The sequence below is a fragment of the Podarcis filfolensis genome (genome assembly GCF_964270895.1).
Source record: "Podarcis filfolensis genome assembly, chromosome: 7".
NCBI lineage: Eukaryota > Metazoa > Chordata > Lepidosauria > Squamata > Lacertidae > Podarcis > Podarcis filfolensis.
The window spans coordinates 51,034,195-51,056,396 of NC_139603.1; the positions used below are offsets into that span (position 1 = coordinate 51,034,195).

At 41.5% G+C, this 22,202-nt stretch overlaps 1 protein-coding gene and 1 long non-coding RNA gene across 6 annotated transcripts in view; one reads left to right on the plus strand and one right to left on the minus strand.

Moving 5' to 3' along the window:
• MAPRE2 (microtubule associated protein RP/EB family member 2) overlaps positions 1-20,836 on the plus strand; it is an 89,044-nt gene extending 68,208 nt beyond the window's left edge. For all 4 annotated transcript variants that reach the window (XM_083623086.1, XM_083623087.1, XM_083623085.1 and 1 more), the window contains 5 exons: positions 5,079-5,224; positions 5,616-5,829; positions 15,052-15,191; positions 15,726-15,884; positions 19,489-20,836. In XM_083623086.1, the coding sequence (XP_083479212.1) occupies positions 5,079-5,224; positions 5,616-5,829; positions 15,052-15,191; positions 15,726-15,884; positions 19,489-19,560 (731 nt within the window). In that variant the 3' untranslated portion in view covers positions 19,561-20,836. The remainder of the gene's footprint in view (positions 1-5,078; positions 5,225-5,615; positions 5,830-15,051; positions 15,192-15,725; positions 15,885-19,488) is intronic.
• The window catches only part of LOC310766674, a 72,514-nt gene that overhangs the window by 34,729 nt on the left and 15,583 nt on the right, over positions 1-22,202 (minus strand). The window lies entirely within an intron of this gene.

The window sequence follows — 22,202 nt, forward strand, 5'->3', positions numbered from 1 at the left end:
TATGCTATCAAAGGAAATACTGGACCACTTTCAGAAAGATGCCCCCCAAAAAGTATATTTAATGCTGACAGCTCTGGTTAGGGTCCTTTGCAGTGACAACTGATGACTTTTGGAACATTTTTAAAATAGTTGCTTCCTTCTCCACACCAGTAATTGTCCAGTACTAACAAAGGAAAGAGTACCTTTTAATCATGTGCAGAGTTCTGTGGTTTTCCTACTCTGAAACGTCAGCTGTTCTCTGCACCATTGGTGTGGTACCTCTAGTTTTCCAGATGTTGCTTGCCTCCAGGTCTCATGAACCCTGGCCATTGCCCATCCAGCTGGGGCTGATGGGAGTTAGGGTCCAACAGCATCTGGAGGATGAGACGTTCCGGTCTCCACAATAATGATAAGGGTAATGGCTTCCATTTGTGGAAAAGACTTCCAGCATTGAGCCCTGTGCTCTCTCAGCTAGAGATTTAATCCACCCTTATGCCATAAATCCTAAATCAAGTACCTTAAGAACAAATAACCTCTATTGCCCAAAACAACAACAACAAATCCATTAACGCTTTTAAAACATTTACTGAACAACTTCTGAAGCATTTAGTTTCAGTCTCCCTGAATCCTACTCTGGCCTTATTATGAACCAGAGAATATGGTTTAAAACAAATTCTGGCTGATTTGAAAACAAGTCAACTTCAACCCATGGGTTATGAAGCTGGTTTGTTCAACCAGAATTTGTTTACAGATCTCTGGTTTGTAAGTGAAGACAAACTAAGATGCATGGAAAGTGAAACTAAATGCAGCAGATGTCCAGGTCCTTTTGGCCATGTAGGAGAAGGAGTGTTCAGTGTGACATACATGAGCCTAAACTAGATATTGACAGCACAAAACATGTTAGTATTATACGTGAGAACACAGTCATTGTTACTTACCTCTCCTAACAAAAATAGCATATTGAGGAGGGTGTGCCTGAAGCAAACATTTGGTTTGTGCAGTTCCTGGTATGGGCTCATTTTTGTGGTTCATAAAAGGTTAGTTTCCAAAGCAGTTATCTTCTAATTGTTATTCTTCTTCTGATTCTCTTGCTTATGGCTTTTAATACTAGCTAGGGTTATTGCTACATGCCTCTTGAGGGCATATCTTCCAGATCCCACAACGTGGATTAGTATTCTCTTAACATGTTGTTCCTTTTCACTGTTTCATGTGATGACAGGTTCTACTTCCAAATCAGATTTGAGGAGTGTTCTACATTTTGTGTAAACTAACCAGAAAGGTTCTGTAGGCAGACATCTGCCTTAAAGAAACATTATACTTTGAATTGGGAAGTGTGTGAGAGAGAGATTGTGTGTGTGTGTTAATAAGTCAACTGCCTGCAGTTCTCCTTTCTCTCTTCTCCCCATCTTCAGTATTTGTATGGAAGATTATCATGAAATTGGGTTCCTGAATAGAAAGGACAAAACAGATGCCAGGGAGAGGGAGAAACACAAGTATCTGTCATTGGCAACAAAGCTAGCCGAATAATAAGGGACAAGGAATGATGGCCTGTGAACACTAATTGAATAGTGCTGATAATGTGCAAGTAGTCTGTGCTGCAGTTGTATACATTCAACTTGGCAGGTGCAAACAAATGTACAAGTTGTTCCAATAGCCATGCACACACATTTTGTGTTGTAAATACCTGTAAGCAGTGAATTAGGACAAAAAAAGATTTGTGTATATATTTAGCAAAAGCTCCACTCATCTCAAGGGACGCGGGTGGCGCTGTGGGTTAAACCACAGAGCCTAGGACTTGCCTCAGCAGGTCGGCGGTTCGAATCCCCACGATGGGGTGAGCTCCCGTTGCTTGGTCCCTGCTCCTGCCAACCTAGCAGTTCGAAAGCACATCAAAGTGCAAGTAGATAAATAGGTACCGCTGTGGCGGGAAGGTAAACGGCATTTCCGTGCACTGCTCTGGTTTGCCAGAAGCGGCTTAGTCATGCTGGCCACATGACCTGGAAATTATACACCGGCTCCCTAGGCCAGTAAAGCGAGATGAGCACCGCAACCCCAGAGTCGGTCACAACTGGACCTAATGGTCAGGGGTCCCTTTACCTTTACCTTTACCTTTACTTTTACCTTTACCTTTACCTTTACCACTCATCTCAGTGGAACTTCGTGTAATGGTGTAAAGGATTTCAATGCTGGCTGGTAGGACTTGCACCAGTCTGAGGAAGTCTGAATGAGAACTTTGATCCTCATCTATATGTATGCAAGCTGAAAGCATCTGCCACCATCATTATTGCTTGTTTCTGTTGTTTCTGTTTATTTCTATATCTTTTGGCAGCTCACAAAGGGTAACACATAAATACAAAATTCAAGTTAAAAAAAAAAACCCACAGCAACTTAGAAAAAAAATTAATATAGCAAAATGTTATAGTTAAGAAACTACAACTAAAAGTCGAATACATTCATATTCCTGACGAAAGGCAAAGGGCAGCCCCCCCCCCAAAAAAAGAAAAAGATGTTGAGAGGGAGCAGGAATAAATCCTTAGGGAGCAGCTCCTTCTTATAAGGATCTCCAGCCAATGGGTTGAGGTGGGACAGTTGGAAAACTTTGACCTTTGATGGTCTAGCACGTTCTCCCCACTGCAGCTCATCATCTTGAGAACTCAAAAACAGAAACCTAGCAGAACCTTTCTGCCTCTTCAACGGAGATCCTTCTCCAGTTTGGTGTCTTTGCCTCCCAGCTCCTTTTCATCCTTGCCTTATGCTCAGTACTCCTTGTCCTGGTTTCCTAACAATGGAAGTGGCTTCTTGGAATTGATGGCCACGGACTAGAATTTGTGAACTGTGATCAAATTTACACTTGTTGCTATTCATGCCATCCTGTAAACCAGGCATGGGGAAACTGTGGCCTTTGGGCCAAATTAGACCTAGTAGGGGGTCCTGGCTCGGCCCATGCTACTGCTTTTCCCCAAATCACGTCCACACCTGACATCATAGGATGGGGCAGGTCAAAATGTGACTGCAGAGGAACCACCAGGAAGCTTGAGATGCACTCCCAATTGTGCCTTGGCAAGCAGGGCTGGCTGCCAAGAACCACTGGGATCAGCTGCCCTGTCACAATGGCTCAGGGGGGGAGCTCAGGCTCTGCCTGCCTGCTAGATCCTCTTCCCACCCCTGCTGTAAACAAAACACAACCTAAGAGCATTAGTCTGATCCAGCAGCGCTCTTCTAAAGTCTCATCTAGTCCAGCAGTCTATCCTCACAGGGGCTGACCAGATGCTTATGGGAAGCTCACAAGCAGGATGAGTACAATAGCACCCTCTCCCTCATGAGTCCCAACATCTAGGATTCAGAGGCATACAATCTTGCATCCTCTTTGCTATTTGCAGATTCCTGTGCCTCTATTTTATGCATGATTTAGAAGAACGTGTCATACAAAATCAATGGAACCTAAATCCAATGGATGTGTCAAAGAACGTAGAGTTGGAAGGGACCACTGAGGGTCATCTAGTCCAGCCCCCTGCAGTGAAGGAATCTCAACATGTGGTTCCCCATCCAGTTTGCCCTTATCTGTTAATGATGCTGATTTAACTAGAAAACCTTCTTAAAAGATTTGCCCAGTGTATGAAAATAACCCTGCATTTTGCATGTATTCAGTACCAAGATAAGATACGGATTTTATGCATGCACAATATTTCGCACTGGTTGATGATCTCCAGCGGGCTAGGGACAAAGGTGAGAGCTGTTTCCTAGTTCTGCTGGATCTCTCAGCGGCGTTTGATACCATCGACCATAACATCCTTCTGGACTGTCTTCAGGGGCTGGGAGCTGGAGGCACTGTCATACAGTGGTTCCGCTCCTTCCTCCTGGGCCGTGTTCAGAAAGTGGTGGTGGGGGATGAGTGTTCAGACCCCTGGGCTCTCACTTGTGGGGTGCCTCAGGGTTCTGTCCTCTCCCCCATGCTTTTCAACATTAACATGCAGCCGCTGGGAGAGATCATCAGGAGGTTTGGGCTGGGTGTTCATCAGTATGCGGATGATACCCAGCTCTACCTCTCTTTTAAATCAGAACCAGTGAGGGTGGTGAAGGTCCTGTGTGAGTGTCTGGAAGCGGTTGGAGGATGGATGGCGGCTAACAGATTGAGGTTGAATCCTGACAAGACAGAAGTACTGTTTTTGGGGGACAGGAGGCGGGCAGGTGTGGAGGATTCCCTGGTCCTGAATGGGGTAACTGTGCCCCTGAAGGACCAGTTGCGCAGCCTGGGAGTCATTTTGGACTCACAGCTGTCCATGGAGGCACAGGTCAAATCTGTGTCCAGGGCAGCTGTTTACCAGCTCCATCTGGTACGTAGGCTGAGACCCTATCTGCCTGCGGACTGTCTCGCCAGAGTGGTGCATGCTCTGGTTATCTCCCGCTTGGACTACTGCAATGCACTCTATGTGGGGCTACCTTTGAAGGTGACTCGGAAACTACAACTAATCCAGAATGTGGCAGCTAGACTGGTGACTGGGGGCGGCCGCCGAGACCATATAACACTGGTCTTGAAAGACCTACATTGGCTCCCAGTACGTTTCCGAGCACAATTCAAAGTGTTGGTGCTGACCTTTAAAGCCCTAAACGGCCTCGGTCCAGTATACCTGAAGGAGCATCTCCACCCCCATCATTCTGCCCGGACGCTGAGGTCCAGTGCCGAGGGCCTTCTGGCGGTTCCCTCATTGCGAGAAGCAAAGCTACAGGGAACCAGGCAGAGGGCCTTCTCGGTAGTGGCGCCCGCCCTGTGGAACGCCCTTCCAGCAGATGTCAAAGCGATAAACAACTACCTGACATTCAGAAGACATCTTAAGGCAGCCCTGTTCAGGGAAGTTTTTAACGTGTGATATTTTACGGTATTTTTGGTTTCTATGGAAGCCGCCCAGAGTGGCTGGGGAGGCCCAGCCAGATGGGCGTGGTATAAATAATAAATTATTATTATTATTATTATTCAGCAGCACATTGTAAGCCCGGTTACTTTGTCTTCTGTGAACAAATGTGACTTGCATTGTGATTTGCATTGTGATTAATGACTTGCATTGTGATTAATATGCTGTGTTTTCTTGTTCTTGTTTCAGGTGCAGCTTACTGCCAGTTCATGGATATGTTGTTCCCAGGCTGTATTAGCTTGAAGAAAGTAAAATTTCAAGCAAAGCTGGAACATGAATATATTCATAACTTCAAACTTCTACAAGCATCATTTAAACGAATGAATGTGGATAAGGTAACTATAGAACATGTTATGACATAGTTTTGATAGGATAACTTATAGTCATATTTCAGATATGTGTTTTCTGGCTCACTATATTTCTCAATTTTTATTTCATTGATTTATTCGAACAATTTTTATCCAGCCCTTCAAAACATATGCTCTCTCTGTCTAGCAAATTTCAAAAGAAAAAGTAGTAGTAGCAGCAGAAGCAATAAAGTAATATTACTCTGAGGATATCTTAAGATGAGGCTGCCGTCTAACTCAGCAAAACGGAATAAGATATATGGCACTGGATATTGTTTTGTTAGACAATGTATGGTTTTAAAATTCTTAAATGAATTGGCACTGAAACGCCTCAGTTATCACTTTAAATCACTGTTGTGTCTTGCTTTGTTTTGTGCAGGTTATTCCAGTGGAGAAATTAGTGAAGGGGCGCTTCCAAGACAACTTGGATTTCATACAGTGGTTTAAGAAATTCTTTGATGCTAACTATGATGGGAAAGAATATGATCCAGTGGAGGCCCGGCAAGGCCAAGATGCTATTCCACCGCCTGATCCTGGTGAACAGATCTTTAATTTGCCAAAAAAATCTCATCATGCAAACTCTCCTACAGCAGGTATTACCATTGTTGTAAACTTCTGGTTTTTCTGCAGGTGGATTTTGATAATGGTACATTAATACAATTGTTTTAATACAGAGTATAATTAGAGGGGTAGCTTAAGTTGTAAAGAGGGGACTCTTTTGCACTTCACGTCATCCATGGGCATTGTGTCATAAATATTTTGAAACTGAAGGGGGGGTATGATGCCCCATAGTGATATATGAAATTCCAATTATGATGGTGTATAAAGGGACTGATAGTATTTTATTTTAGGTAAGCATAGTAAATCCAGCCTCGTAGTTCTGCTCTTTGGGATACTTCATTTTTAGCTTTGCTCTTGCCTAGACATTCCCCTAAACCGCGTGATATTGTTGGCATCAAAATATGAGCCCTTATCTCCCCCCATGCACACCTTTAATCTGATTTTAAAAAAAAAACCTATTTCCATTGGTAAAAAGCACTGTACTGATCAGTTAGCACTATGGTAGTGTGCCTATTTTATTTTCTCATTAATTGCTTGCAATTTATTTTGCAAAAAGGACAGAATATCCGCAATGAAGCTCCCAAGTGAAGGATTTTAAATGCTAATATGCTTTATATGATATAAATCTTTTGGCCTTTCTTTTTCCATTCCTTTTAAAAAGCTGTGCTATGATTCACTAGAGTACTAAATTGTAGGTAATAAATCCCTTGGAGTCCTTTTGTACTTAAAGGAGAGCAAATTTCTAGCTAGCGTTCCTGCTGATAGGTATAGGAGGTGTTAAGAAATAGGACGAGTGGCTCCTCTTATTTCTTATTCACGTTTATCCTTACAGGAAACTGCTAGCATAATCTAGTTTTATGGTGATTGGAAAGCTTCCACATCCTAAGTGCTGGCTCAGTAATAGAAAATATATCAATATATGTTTATTTAAAATATGTTTAGATGATATACTGTAGGTAGATAGATAGATAGATGATTGCTAGTTGGGATGTGGGGATTCCATTTAGTGGTTATTTTTTTGTCTCTTATTTGTATTGGTGATACAGTGGCAACAATGGGTAAAACAGCAAATTATGTGAGTCCAAAGCAATACTTTTATACAGGTCAAATGTGTCACTCAGGAACCACAGGCAGAAAGTTGTTTTGGTTTGGTTATGATTTAAGTAAGTGAGCCACATATATCAGTACCTGCTGAAAGGCGAATGTGCATGTCTTGAGTAATCCCTCTAATGTTAGGGTGCCTGTTTACCTTTCTCAGAATCAGGAATGGACTGCCAAAGGGCTCATTTCATGCTGGTGAGGAGGAATAGAAAAACCAGAATAGGTGAAGTGATGGAATAACAAAGGAAGGAAGTCTTCCACTAGTGAGCAGTTGAGATCTTTTGCAGGAGCAACCTCTCCTTCCCCCAAGTAGCCTACTAGGTAAGAAGACTGGGAAGGGAGAGAGAGAAAGAGACAGGGAGACAGAGATGAAAGAGGGTGGCAGAAATTAAGGGGGATAAAAGGGGTAGTCCTACCAACCGCTGTCTGGGGCTCCTGTCCACCACTGGCATGCGGTCCCTGACGGGGGTGGGAGTATTCCACATTTATGCTGTAATGATCACTAAACATTTCTGGAGAGTTCAGTCACCTGTTGTTCGGCATATAGATCTTCCTTTGTGGAGACATTCATTTGAATGCTGTCTGCATAATTTTAAAAAAGATTGGCTGGCTCTCTTGCTTTTCAGACCTTTAATTGGGCCTGATTGTAGAAGGGTATTTGTATTCTGAATAGAAATAAATAGGAGTGATAACTACCTATAATGTACGTATTCTAGACAGTCTTGAAACTGGAACATTATTAAGCCACTGGCTCCGCATCACAAGACGATGTAAATGCATTGGAGTGATAGAGGGTGCCTCTGCAATTTGCACCAGCTTTGCCCTTCCCATTATTCTCCCCCATGCCATATTCCACAATGTTCAAAAGATCCCCCCCACCATTGGGAGCGGCTTTTCTGGGGCACTGGATGTTCCAGTGTGAGGGAGATGGGGGAAAGGCCTGCCTTCATACTTTGTTGCACAGAAGGCTTTATGCAAGCTCTGGTCATGGAAAAAAGGGCAAGAGTGTGGAAACAGAAGCTTGCACATTCTTATGAGTGGTGCTATGCTGGACTCCCAACTCCCAGCAGGGATGGCTTTCATTGGGCACTTAAGCTTTTAATAACACAAAGAGGAAAAACGAAAGGGGTTCCCCAGTTCTTCTGAGAGAGGGCCAGGCAAGGGCTGCGTAATAATAATAAAAAAGCCTTCTTGGCATTAATAAGGCTTTGGGTTATTGTACTCCTGTTAGTAACCACTAGAGGGCATGCAAGGACAAGCAATAGTAAATAAAGCCTTCTTTTTTGACTGGGGAAGGGGAAGGGAGCTACTCCCCCTTGTCCTCTGCTCTTTCTCTCCCCAAGAGAGGGGCTCTCTTTGAACCTCCACAGCTTCCCTGTCTTTCTCTTTCTCTTGGTTCCCCTTCTGCTTTGAGCAGCTGCTAAAGGATATCTCTGCTACCGGGCAGCCTCAAACTGTTTCTGCTTTTGTGTAGCAAAACAGTGTGTCTAAACTGACCCTTTGGCCTCCAGCACATCATAGTCCTTCCTTTCTGTTCTAGCTGCAAGCGTTGGCTTGCTGAGATGAGGGGTGTGTTGGCTTAAGGAAGGGGGCAGCTTGATGCGAGGGAGACCACTAGTGTGGCACGCAAGTTCTTGCAGTACTCCATTGCTTTTCCCTTAGTTAAACTAATTAGAACAGGGGTCAGCAAACGTTTTCAGCAGGGGGCTGGTCCACTGTCCCTCAGACCTTGTGGGGGGCCAGACTATATTCTGAAAGGGGAAAAAATGAACCAATTCCTATGCCCCACAAATAACCCAGAGATACATTTTAAATAAAAGGACACATTCTACTCATGTAAAAACACACTGATTCCTGGACCATCCGTGGGCTGGATTGAGAAGGTGATTGGGCCACATCTGGCCCCCCAGGCCTTAGGTTGCCTACCCCTGAATTAGAAGTTATGACTAATCATTTGGTAACCATGTAATCGAGTGGGTACTAGAACACTACCAGGCAGTTGTTATTGTGCTGCAGTCACTTGAAGAGGCAGAAAAATACCATCCTTGCCATTATTTAGTTGTTAACAGCTTTAGAGCAACCTCCGAGAGAGGTGTGTCTGGCTCAATAGCAGTCCAGTTCAGTGGGGTGGAGCCTTCTTCCTGACAGGGGTGTTGCATTTTACCTGGATAGGGCGGGGCAGAACAGTGGTGAGGTTGGTGCTGCGCAAGTGCACCAACAAAGCCAATCAGGTGCTCTGGTTGGTGTGTCGTCGTCATTCCCCCCATATGTTGGGAGGGTGAGCCACCTCCACCACACAGGCCCATCCTGGCCTGGCTCCTTTGATGCTTTCTTTTCAAAGACAGTTTTATCCCAGAGAGCCTTTGTGGAATACTGCTCTTAACTAGGGCTTGGTGGCTGCTGCAACAGCAGCTCCTCCTCCTCAAACGATTTGATCTAAGCTTTTGGTTTTTTTAAAGTGAGCTTGTATTCTATGGCTTTCTGGACTGGGAGTTATAATATGTGTTCTGCTTTAATAATTATGAGTTGAAGTGTTGCATGATTATCTTCCAAGCGGTACTGGTTGGGAATATTTACATCCCCAGGGATGTCTGATAATTCTCTTGCATATATGCACAATGCACACACAATATAAGCTGATTTGGCTGTGACCTTTCGCTCAGCGTGATAGCGGTGTTAGTAAAGGCAAATCCCACTTGAGTAAGGAATAAAGAGTGCCCATTTTAATCAAGGGTAACACCAGGGTTGCATGTGACAAACTATACATACTTTGAAAAACAAACCTGAGGGTGTTCCAGTTCTTTAATATTGTTATCAGCAGAAGTAGTGAGGTGTTAAAACCAATCATGATGCACAAATGTTAATCTCATAGTTGCTTCTGATAGGAAATTTGTAAAGTGGTATGGCTCAGTCATAAAAGATGCATTTCAGAGCATGCTTCCCTGGCTTTTACCCAAATCTCAGTCCTTTTATTCTTACTACGGCCATTTATTTTAAAGAGATAAGGCGTGTTTGAAACACACACAGGCTATTTGTAATCGAGGCAGAAATATGTTGTGGCAAAATAAGGGGGGGACCCTCAAACTTTACTTTGAAAAGCATTACTGTATGTGTATTCAACAAACTTCACTTTAGCTTCCCAATTTTCCACAGACTGGTTTCAAAAGTAAACCCCTCCCCCCAGCAAGACTATAACAAGATGGAATTATTATCAGTATCTTAATAAGAAACTTTTGGTGCCCCATGGAGTCTAGCATCTGTTTCTTTCTTTTTTTTCTGGAAATAGAATGCATTTTAAAAAGCAAGTTATTTCATATATGAAGTATGTTGTGTTTGTTAAAATAGAACTGTGAGACTAAATATGAGAAATACGAACTTCACCCACTTAAATGAATGAAGAATGGCAGAAAATCTCTTGTGCCTTAAGAGGGCAACTGTTCTAGCAAGTCATTGCAGGTCAGGGATAATGCAGCTTGGAAATTGTAGCATAAATAGTTCCTTAGGACTAATCTCTTGACCACCCTGATGTTGTCTTGCCTCTTACTTGGAAAGTAGAGTTGACTTACTACAGAGTTGGTGACCTGTGGATGCTACTGGATAATGTTATTGCTCTCAGGATTGCCTGCACTGTTGTGAGTTCAGACAAAATGGTAATACAAGAAATTATTTAATATACTACAAAACATTACTAAAGGTTCCCCCACCACCACAAAAGAAAGGAATTAAAGCTACAAACAGGATCTGGTTGTATGGAGTTGTATAACAAAAAATCATGATGCATATATGTGAGCACCCATAATTAAAAATGCAACATGCAACAGTACACCACTTAGAAATGAGTGTATTATATTATTATTATTATTATTATTATTATTATTATTATTATTATTATTATTATTCCCCATCCATTTGGCTGGGTTTCCCCAGCCACTCTGGGTGGCTCAAAGCATATATCAAAACATACAAAAACATCAAACATTAAAAACATCCTGATACAGGGCTGCCTCAGATGTCTTCTAAAAGTCAGATAGTTATTTATTCCCTTGACGTATGAAGGGAGGGCGTGACTACCAAGAAGGCCCTCTTCCTGTAGTTAAGCTGTTTATAAATGGTTCAAACAAATAAATCTGTTTTGGGCCACAAAATAATAAGGATGCCCTCAGTTTGCTTTGAACTGCATAGGGAATTATATGGCTCAAACTATTTCATTGTAAGAACATAAGTGATGGATCACACCAAAAGCTCCATCTAGTCCAGCATTCTGTTTCCTACAGTCGCCACCTAGACGCCTCTGGAAAACGCTCAGGCAGGGCCTGAGGGCAATAGACCCTTCCCACAGTTTCTTGCCACTGGTATGGAGTGTCAGAGTGCCTCTGAATCTTGAGCTTCCGTGTGGCCTTCCTGATTAGACTCCAGTAATGACTTTGCCTTCCAAGAGTCTAATCCTCTCTGATGGGAGCTAGTGGACATTACTGTATCTTGTGGCAGTGAGTTCCATCTGTTGCGGAATTATTTCCTTTTGTCTGTCTTCATTCTCCCACTGATCATTTTCTTTTGATGACCCTGAGGGTATAGTATGATGGCAGAGGAAGAAAGGCATCATTTTAGAGACCTCTGTCATGCATCCTCTTAAATTTCCTTTTCTAAAAATAAAAAGCCCCCTATGCAGAACTCTTTCCTTGTAGGGAAGTTGCTCCCACCCCCTGATCATTTTGTTGTCTCTTCATTTTTAAGCTGGAGATGCCAGGGATTGAGCCCACACCTTCCGCATACAGAGTGTGGGCCCTACTACCGATCCTGATGAAAATATAAACCTCAAGCTTTTTAAAAGAGCCCATGTCTTGCATCAGCTTAGTGCCCTTGTAAATAAGATTAAACTGTTTTTGTTTCCCCCCTAATAATTTCCATAAACTTTGCAGAGGTACAAGATGAAAACTATTGGAGATTAAAAACTATGGTTTTGTGAAAGTCAGGTATAAGTTTACACCAACAAATCCTAATTCAGCACCAAAACAGCACTAAATTCATGGTTATATAAATAGTGAACAATGCAAATTCTATGCTGTTTTCTTGCGGGGGGGGGGTTAAAGTTTTACATAAGAATTGCCCAGAGGTGTGTGATGGCTAAAAAGAGGAAAGTGACTGAATATTAGTAAGTACCGTAGTCCTGCCAGAGCAACCTATCTAATTGCTGGAGCCTTTAACAGACCCCACTTTGATTTGCAAATGTATCTATCTAACTATGGGAGGCTAGCAGCGATCGTGGGTGTCTAGCATTCCTTTCATAAGAAAAACATTGGTTTATGTTCTTATCTGAAGGTGGAAATATATTGAGAGATTGGTATATGTGGCATTGACTATCAGCACAAAAACAACCATGTCAGACAGCACAAAAGTGCATGACATCACAAACCAAGCAACAACAAAGCTCCTCCAATGTACCAGCACATAAGACCAGCTAAATATAAAACATAACAAAGGATTATGAGTACAATATGCGTGGTTCCTCTGAGCGCCTATGCATAGAGCATTTTGTTCATGTACTCTTTGCTTGTAGGGATGCCCTTTGCTCTGCTAGTCATCCTAGTTTTGTTTATAAGCAATATAGTTTGTCTCATTCTAGCATTTGCATTTATTGTTGTGGGGTGTTTGCACCCGATCAGGATTCCTGGTTGCAACTTTGTTTATTTTTGTGTAGACAGATCTATTAATATTTATTGGAGTGCAATTTTAAAACAATAGTTTTCATCTGAATACTCACGATTCTGCCGTTAGATATGTGTGGATAAGTCTGATATCCCTCAGCATTTGCACTTACTTAACAAACTTAAGAATCCCATTTCTATCCCATTGTTAGTATTCAAATAAGTTAAGTAAGAGCAAACATTCCTAGATATATTTTATATTTTGCTGCTTGAAACATTGACCCTTAGGCCAGTTGCTTTAATGGCTATCACCTCCTTTGGTTCCTTAATTAGATTTTACTAGAACTTTTCACATTTCTTACTACAGTTCCCTTGCAGTTTGGCATTCTTAATGGAGTCAACAGTGTGTGTGTGTGTGTGTGTGTGTGTGTGTGTGTGTGTGTGTGTGTGTGTTTAGCCTGAAGTGACATTTATACATTCCTTCATTAACATCTAAGGAAAAGTGCTGAATATATGGAGGGGATATATTTTTTTTTATGTACTAATTGGGAATACATTAATTATATAGTAGCTTTAGGACTCCAGCATGGTATTCAATAACACAGAACAAAACAGTTTAGCCAAAGAAAGATCATCAAGATTCAGGAGAAAATCTGGTCCTTTCTTTTGACATAATATTGCATATGGTATGCAATTTAAAACTGTGTTAATGGCATGCTTAATCCACATAGCGCTTACAATGGACTGTACAGACCGCAGATAACAAGCAAAGTTCAGGCATTCAAGCTCTTGTGACTGTAATTATGCAAGGCAGAAGAGTGGGATCACCCTGTATGTTGCACTTCACATTAAGCCCAACCATGACTTAGCATGAATGTCTAAGCATGAATGCTCCTTGAGGTGAAATAATGGCTGCTGATTTCCCCTGGTTCTCATTCTGCTTTTGCACTGCCATGAACTAAGCCATGGTTTTTCTTGCTCTAGGCAAACCATGAGCTGTCAGCCCAAGAAGAAACCTAGATTATAGCTCATAGTTTGTCCTGGAGCAAGACAAACCATGAGCCCGGGTTTGGATAACACGCTAAGCCCAAACCATGGCTTAGTTCAGAGCAGCACAGCAGCAGGAAGACATGGTGAAGAGGCTCCACAGTAGCAGTGTCTTCTCTGGGAGCTCATACATTCACATTAAGCCATAGTTTGTCTTACCATTATGTGCAAAACAGCTTTTGCCATTGGTTAAACTAAAGTAATACTAATTTTTAAATTAGCGTTCTACTCAAATTTTGGCAAAAGCCATGCTTAAATCAATTATTGGAAATCTCTCCAAATAAGATATATATATCTGGGCAGTCTGATCTATAGAAGGTATGAAGCCATAGGAATTCAGGCAACATGAATGAGTTCTATTTGGGATTTTTATTATTACTCTAATAATTTGTTTTTGCAGCAAGAAAAAATAGATGCTGCAGGGGAAAATCTCTTTAATCTTAATGAAAGTGAAGTAATTATGCTTTTAGGACATGTAATAATATAATGACAGTGAGTTTTGTAGTATGCTTGAAACTTGTTATATCCAGTTTATGTATCGCTTTAGGGCAAAAAATAAATTGCTGCTTACGAAAAGAGTGTGGAACTGTTGGGAACATCATTTGTGATGTGAACAAAATTATAAGGAAAGGTTCATGCATCTGAATGAGTCAAAAGTTGGAAGTGGCTAATGATCTGACATACAGGTCAAATAATATTTTGAGGAAATGGTTTTATTGACAGGTGTAATAAGGAGGTAGGTGTTTGCCATATGTGAAAAACAGACTGGTAAGAACTAACCTTGGCTACCATTTATTGTAAGTGAGGAAAGAGTTTAACCATGAGACTTGGTTCAGAAAATACAGTAAGCCAAACGCTAACACAGGTTTGCCATTTGTGCAGAAGAGCCAGTATTACTATTATCATTTAAAACCCACATAAATAGTAAATACAGGCTCATATGGGGAAATATTTTTATGAGGATGACATCTTGTGGATACTGCAGAAAACTTGCATGTGTGAACTGCATTGAGCCCATCACAGAGATGGCCCAAATCTTTCTTTCTTTCTTTCTTTCTTTCTTTCTTTCTTTCTTTCTTTCTTTCTTTTAAAATCAAAATTCTAAGATTAAAGAAAAGGTTTGTGTTTAAGAGGCACCCAATGTAAATGTACCAGGAAGGTTTTTTCGGGTTTTTTCTCAATTGTTTTCAATTGTGCAGCATTGTGTTGGTCTGCTGAATCATATGTACATATTCAAAACATACATGAAGGAATTACATTGTTTTCTCAATTATAAAGTTAAATAAACTGAATGTTTGATGGCTGCTAGAAAACATACCACTTTGAACAATTTGGGCAATTCTGTCAAGTACATTAAACATTTTCCATTTGAAATGGTAAACATTGAATGAAAATCAATTCTGCAGTGAAGGCCACAAGTACCATTTCCAAAACATCTTAATGTGTTTTTATTTTCCCCAGGTGCTGCCAAATCCAGTCCTGCTTCAAAACCAGGCTCTACACCGTCTCGTCCATCATCAGCAAAAAAGACACCACCAAGCAGCTCAGCATCCAAATCTGATAAAGATTTGGAGACACAAGTCATACAGCTCAGCGAACAGGTAACGTGCTTAGGCCACCAAATGGGAAGCTACCATTTGCCTGAGTGTTTTAGTGAGATTTTCTAGGTTTCCAAACAAGGTGATGACAGTGTGCCTTTCCTGATAGCTTTGTGCTGCTAAATGAGTTCTAATAGCATCAAACTTGGCAAGTGCAGCAACATTGTCCAGCTCTAGCCCAGCTGTCACAGAAAAATGCCTTAATGAGAAAAGGGAAACAATATGTCTTGCTTCTTTCCTTCCTTACTCACATTTATGTCCAAGTTGACCCTCTAGAAGTTCATATTTCCTTGCCTGGAATATCAGTTGTGAAAAGAAATACTTACAAGTGCATTTAGCACTAGCTTAAACACTGTCTTAAATGGTTCTTGAGGGTACAGGTGATTAATTGGGAGATAGACACTTGTTTTTCAGAGTGTAAGAGAATAAATTCAATTCTATTTGTGTTTATGGTATGTAGGTATGCAGTGTCCCTAACAATTATGCAGACTGACAAATGCAGCATATCCAGTGTTAAGAACTGCTGTGTTTTTGCAGGTACATTCATTAAAACTTGCACTTGAAGGTGTGGAGAAGGAAAGGGATTTCTATTTTGGAAAGCTAAGGGAGATCGAGCTTCTCTGTCAAGAACATGGGCAGGAAAATAATGACCTTGTCCAGCGGCTAATGGAAGTTCTGTATGCTTCAGAAGAACACGTAAGTCCAAGGCAATCACTTGCATTTTTCATTACATGAGGAATGTAGAAATGTGAGCCACTCATGAGTCGACTGCCGCATTTCCCTGTCCACTTTTTATGTGCCTGCCTGCCATCGCTGGGTAAGCCTTGTATGGGGCGGGGAAGTACTCATGAGTCACTAGATATACTCTGGACTTATACATGTCATCAGAGGGGTACCGTGTTCATGGAAATCGATAACTGAGTGTGTTCATACCTGTGCAGTGCAGCAGTTTATCCATCCTTCAGCAAGCACAAGTATGTTCCAGAATAATTAGCAGTAAAGTGACCAGGAAAATACTGGAGAGGTGTCAACATCTTGTGCTACTATTACAGAGATGACTCCTTTCCAGGAACATTCTGGGTATATTCCAAACACTTTAACTGTAAGCTTCTGCTTTATACCTTAATTCCTTCAATCTGCTGTGGAAGTGGATTCATTGATTCCGATGATCCTTAAAACAGTAGCACATCTAGTTAAAGAAGACAGCTTCGTTTAGCTATGTTAAGCAAGTAAAGCAGCATTTTGCCGTGTCCCTCTTTCCGTGCAGTCTACCTCCTGCTCTTAACTGCGTGTGTGACCATGTCTGGAGATGATAAGCAGATTGCATTCACAAGTCATGAAAATGTACAGGTGCAGCTTGAGACAGAGCAGTTCTCGAAGCCTCTTTTGGCTAGCGAGTATAATGTAAATGTGATTAACAGATAGATGGTTAGATGTCTAGTACACAAAAGGGCACAGCACCCATGTGTGAAGACTTTCTATAGATTCAGCAGAGCTCTGTGTTTCTGCCTCACCCAGCAAATCTTCCTGCCTGTGTACAGGCCTCCATTTGTCCTGTTGGTCTTCTGTGAGTTCCTTTCATATCCATAACAGCTTGCGTTGAGTGGAAGCTGGATGGAAGGGAAGATCTGATTGGGATAAGAGAGCTGTGCCCAGACCTAGGAGCCTTCTGCATGTGTATTGGCAGAGGAATGGTGCATCCAGTGCCAGACTTACCGTATTTTTCGCTCTATAACACGCACCAGACCATAACACGCACGTAGTTTTTAGAGGAGGAAAACAAGAAAAAAATATTCTAAACGAAACAGTGGATGTATGATTTTTGTGGTTCATGCTGTGGCCACAGACATGTGATCTGACAGTGAGTTTGGGGTAGCCCAATGCAAAAATCCTGAGGATCCATGTGGATCCATGCTAAAGTCGCCCTAAAGTCGCAGGGGCGCTGGGGGTGTGAACGGGAAGCAAGAGAAGGAGAACAATCCCTCACACACAGACACACATAGTATCAATCCTAAAGTCGCAGGAGAGCGCAGGGGCGCTGGGAGAGTGAACGGAAGCAAGAGAAGGAGAAGGAGCCCTCTCACACACACAGAGTGTCAATCCTAAAGTCGGAGGGAGAGCGCAGGGGCGCTGGGAGAGTGAACGGGAAGCAGGAGGAGGAGAACGATAGCTCAAGCACACACACACACAGCCCCTACAGTGGCTAATCCAAAATCAGACAGCAAAAAACTGCAGGCAGGGACAGAGAGCATGGGGTTGTTTTAAAGCAGCCAACCCCGCTCTGCTTCTCTCCCTCCTCCTGGCTAGGCTGGCTGAAAAGCTTTGCTGCTACTTAGCAGCTCAGTGGGGAGGAGAGAGGGACATAGAGCACGGGGTTGTTTTAAAGCAGCCAAACCCGCTCTGCTTCTCTCCCTCCTCCCCGGCTCGGCTCGCTGACAGGAGCCGCTTACACCCGCTTTGCAGTTTCAAAGCGAGCCACGGACTGCTCACAACTGCAGCAGATTCCCCTGCCATCCATAGGCATTCGCTCCATAACACGCACAGACATTTCCCCTTACTTTCTAGGAGGAAAAAACTGTGTGTTATGGAGCGAAAATTACGGTACGTATCAGCTAAACAAGCTATAGCTTAGGGCCCCACTCTCTTGGGGGCCCTAAAAAATTTTAAAGGGAAAAAAACTGGATGTACATTTCCAAAATATAAGATAAAAAACAAATAAAATAAAACCTACATACAGCAATAGTGTTTTGTGTTGTGGGCCCCACAATGATGGGCCCCACAAATTGTTATTTGCACATTTGTTGTGTGCAAATGGCTTTAGATACCTATTAGGTCCATAAATTACCATATAGCATTTATTCAACACAAGACACAGCGACAATTTGTTGTTGACAAAGGACAGCTGGACATATAAAGGGCCCCATTACCTTCAGTAGCTTAGGGCCTCATCAAATCTAAATCCGGCTATGTGCATCCTGTAATATTACTACTTGTGTTTTACTTGAGTTCCAGAGCAAGGTTCACCCATGTGCACCACAACCCAGGTTCTTCTTTATTGAAACCTGTGTAAAACTATCTCAGGCATAGGCAAACTCAGCCCTCCAGATGTTTTGGGACTACAACTCCCACCATCCCTAGCTAACAGGACAGTGGTCATGGATGATGGGAATTGTAGTCCCAAAACATCTGGAGGGCCAAGTTTGCCTATGCCTGAACTATCTTTACCCTAGTGAGGGGCAGTACAAAGGTGTTCTTTAACTTTGCATATTCTTCTCCTAGTTGCAAGCATGCCAGTCTTTGAGCTAAATATCCAAATGCAAATGGTCTGAAATGCCACAAGCAGGAAGTGGATTTTTCGTTGGATAAAGTGCTTTAAATCTTTTACAAGGATATAATTTTGTCTCTGTATACAACCCTCAGTTCTCTTAAGCTTCAAAAACAAGTGCTGCCAATTTGGAAAAATGCATTCACTTAAATGAAAGTGGTCCATTGTGTGTATGTGTTGGTGGTGGCAGTTGTTTAAATAGCATCTCATCCCTATTCATATTCTGCAGATGTACCACTTCAATGAAAAAACATTATCAATTATTTTTTCTTTTTAAAAACACACTTCTGTTTCATCTATCTGGATTGGAGAAAAGGTTATTGCATAATGAATGAGCACAATCTTTGCATGCAGAAGGATCTGGTTTAATCCACAACATCTCCATCTATATGAAGTTGTTTGTTACCCCTCTGGGCTGTTCCTGTAGTGCTATTTAAAAAAAGAAGCTGATCATCTTTTTTGATGGTTGTGTGATCTGGCCTTTCTCAGATAGTGCAACCAGTAGGGGGGTGCCATATGAGCAATCAGATTTGTTATTTGAGTTTGCAACAAAGCCCATTCAAGGTGTGGGGCAGGTAGGATTTGAATGTTGGTGTTTTATAAAGGGCAACACATTAACTTGCATTTAATGAAATAAAGGTGTAGATTTCTTGTTCAGCCACTGTGCCTCAGCACTGTAACCTTCTCCACAGCTACATATTTGGATTTTAAAGGCTATTGAAACTTTAGAAATTATCTTCTTTCCCATACATAGTCCTGGGGTCTGCATTAAATCAATAATTGAATGGTGCTGATATTTTCTGGTTTTAATAATCCTTTGGTTCATTTAAATATACATTAATATCCACCATTTTTAGCAGACAAGGCGGGGTGGTAAATCTCATTTTGGTATTTTCAGTATCTTGTTGACTTGGCTAAGGTTTCACACACACTCATTCAATGGTTGTAATTTTTTCCCCTATGTTAAACACACAGGAGAGCCACACAGATGAACATGAAGCTGAGGACCAGGTTCATGAACAGCCCCAGCAGCAGGAAGAATACTGAAAAAGCCTGGCACATTTGCTACTTTTTAATTTTGTGTGGGAACTTATCTTCTGAAGAATGGAACGTGTGTGGCCTCAGACTTGAAACCAATCACTCTCAGTCTGCCATTAACATAAATGTACCATAGTGAGTGTCAGCCAGCAGCTGCATTCTGTACCCATCCTTTGCCAACATGTGTTTGCAGAAGTCTCCTTTCAGGATATGCACCTGAGAAGGTCTCCGGGCTCTGTCCCCATTTTCTACCAATGCAACTTCAAATATTTGGCTGCTTGAGATTTGTTCAGCTTTTAAAAATATATATATATATAAAATATATATTTATTTTTTTCCTTTTGTCTTAAGTATGATACATTTGTAATTTGTTCAAAACTATTTATATGGGCATCTCTTATGACAAAAAGTACTGTTCCGTTCAATTTCTCCAATTTCGTGGTAATTTTGGCCTTTAATAGGGCATAAATTTGGTCAGACTGTGCAAAGGAGAGGAAACTATTGAAACCACACTCAAATTATACTGGTCCCCGTCTTTTATCACAACACACAAGTGAGCAACTTTTTCCTTTTTTTTATTTTAAAAAAGCAGAACTGTAACCCTCCTGATGTTGTACACCAAAGCATGTTAGAAATCTACACAGTATATGTTTTATTTCGGAATATGCATACATGCCTGCCTAATTCTTACACTGAGAGCTCTGTGACACTTTCCTTGCTACTGTAAATGTTCTTTCCCCCCAATTCCATATTCAGTGTCTTGTTGGTTCAAGCATTCGTGAAACTTTCACCACTGTAGCTGCACCTGCAGATTTCACTTGGCTACAAACTTCCACTGTTGGAAATGGCAATTATGTGAATCAACCACTTTCCTCTTACTTGTGTGTACATGAAATTGGGGGGAAATATTTTTTTTAATTGTAGGATTGGACATGCCAAAACATTTACCAGCACAATCGTACATGGTTTTTCCTCTGAAGTCTTTATAGTCTTCTTTGAAATGTATTGTTCATTGAGCACCTCTTTTCCATACAGATGCTAGTGCCACTTTTCAGGCTTAGCCTGGGAAGTAAAGATACATTACCCCGAGACGCAAAACAGGAATGGTTCTGTGGTCTGCAACTCCTGAAAGCATTGGCAGAATGCAGGAACAAAGTGTTACTTTACAGAATTGTTTCATTGCCACAGGTTTTAATATTACCTTTATTTATCTTGCAGTTAGATGGTGACATTTTGTAGTAGAAAAATAGCAAACCATGTATTAAAACATTCCTTATTTCCTAAACTTAAATTGCACATTTTCTTAGTCCAGTTGTAGGTTTATTTGTTTTTATTTATTTGTGGGGGGGTTTTTCCCTTGCTACTTCATTCCTCATCCTCAGTTTGATATTTGACTGGTTATTTGGCTAGGCAAGTACAGCAACAGAAATCTAATGGAATATCAACCTGCAGGCTACAAATATTGAAGGTGTCCATGTAGCCTTTTGAACTCCAGAAGATGAGCGCCGCACCCCATAGTCGCCTTTGACTGGACTTAACCATCCAGGGTTCATTTACCTTTATCTTTACCTTTTCATTGATTCAAGCAAGAAGCTCTCGCATCTTTAAATTGCTCCTTTTTTGCAGTAAAGTGGCTCATATGTAGTCATTCAGCTCAGGCAGCATGTATAATACGGTTAAACATTCGAAGAAATGTTTGCATCTCCTTAGCTTAACCCCTTTGGCTCAACAGAGCTGTAATCAATCTCTTCATATTGGAAATATTTACACAGCTTGGCCCCCCATCCCTTTCAACTTTATCACCATGAAAATCAATGTGCCCCCCCTTTTAACCCTACCCTTTCTTAATTGTTCAAAGTGATTTGGTTTCACTTAAAGGCTTTATACATAAAACAATAAAAGAACAGTTACTTTCAGAAGGATGTAATATGCTATCATGATGCAGAATAGGGGAAAAAATGCATATTCTGTTTTACAGTGCCCACAATTGTATTATTACTTCTACTCTTGCTGTCTCCCAAGATTCTAGTTTTGCTGTTTCCAAAATGCCCATTGTGATCAAAGGGAAGATTGGGCAGTTCCAAGTTTCCTGAACCAGCCTTTAAGCACCCAGTCATTGTCACAAATGCAGTTGTATCCGTTTCATTTTTCCTCTTGAGCAAATTTTCAGATCACTTCCTTTTGAAGTGCTTTCTGGGCTTTTCTGGGTTTCTTTGTTCCCTGAGAGTTCCCATCAAAGCCTCTTTGCCCCCTAGTCCTGTCACTTAGCTTCTATGTGTGTATGTGTGTGTGAAAGGGAGGGGGGGTGGACTGTGTCTGATTTTCTTCTGTTGTTTTTGTATAATCGACCTGTGGGGCAGTTTCACTCTGCCACTTTTTTGTTAGGAGACAGAAAGTGGCTGGCCTAGGAGGCAGGAGGATAGTCATTTATAATGTACACAAATATATATAGGAGCCTGATCTGCTCAGTTGTGCTGAGGGGAGTGAGAGACTCTGGAAAGGGAAAGAGGACAACCCCCACCGTGGTGAGTAACCCTGTTATTCCGTTATGGTTTTAATATGCATTTGTAATTACTTTTACTAAATAGCACACCATAAAGCTTTGGTTATATATTAAATGTAAACTGAAAGGAATGTAAACATATGTATTG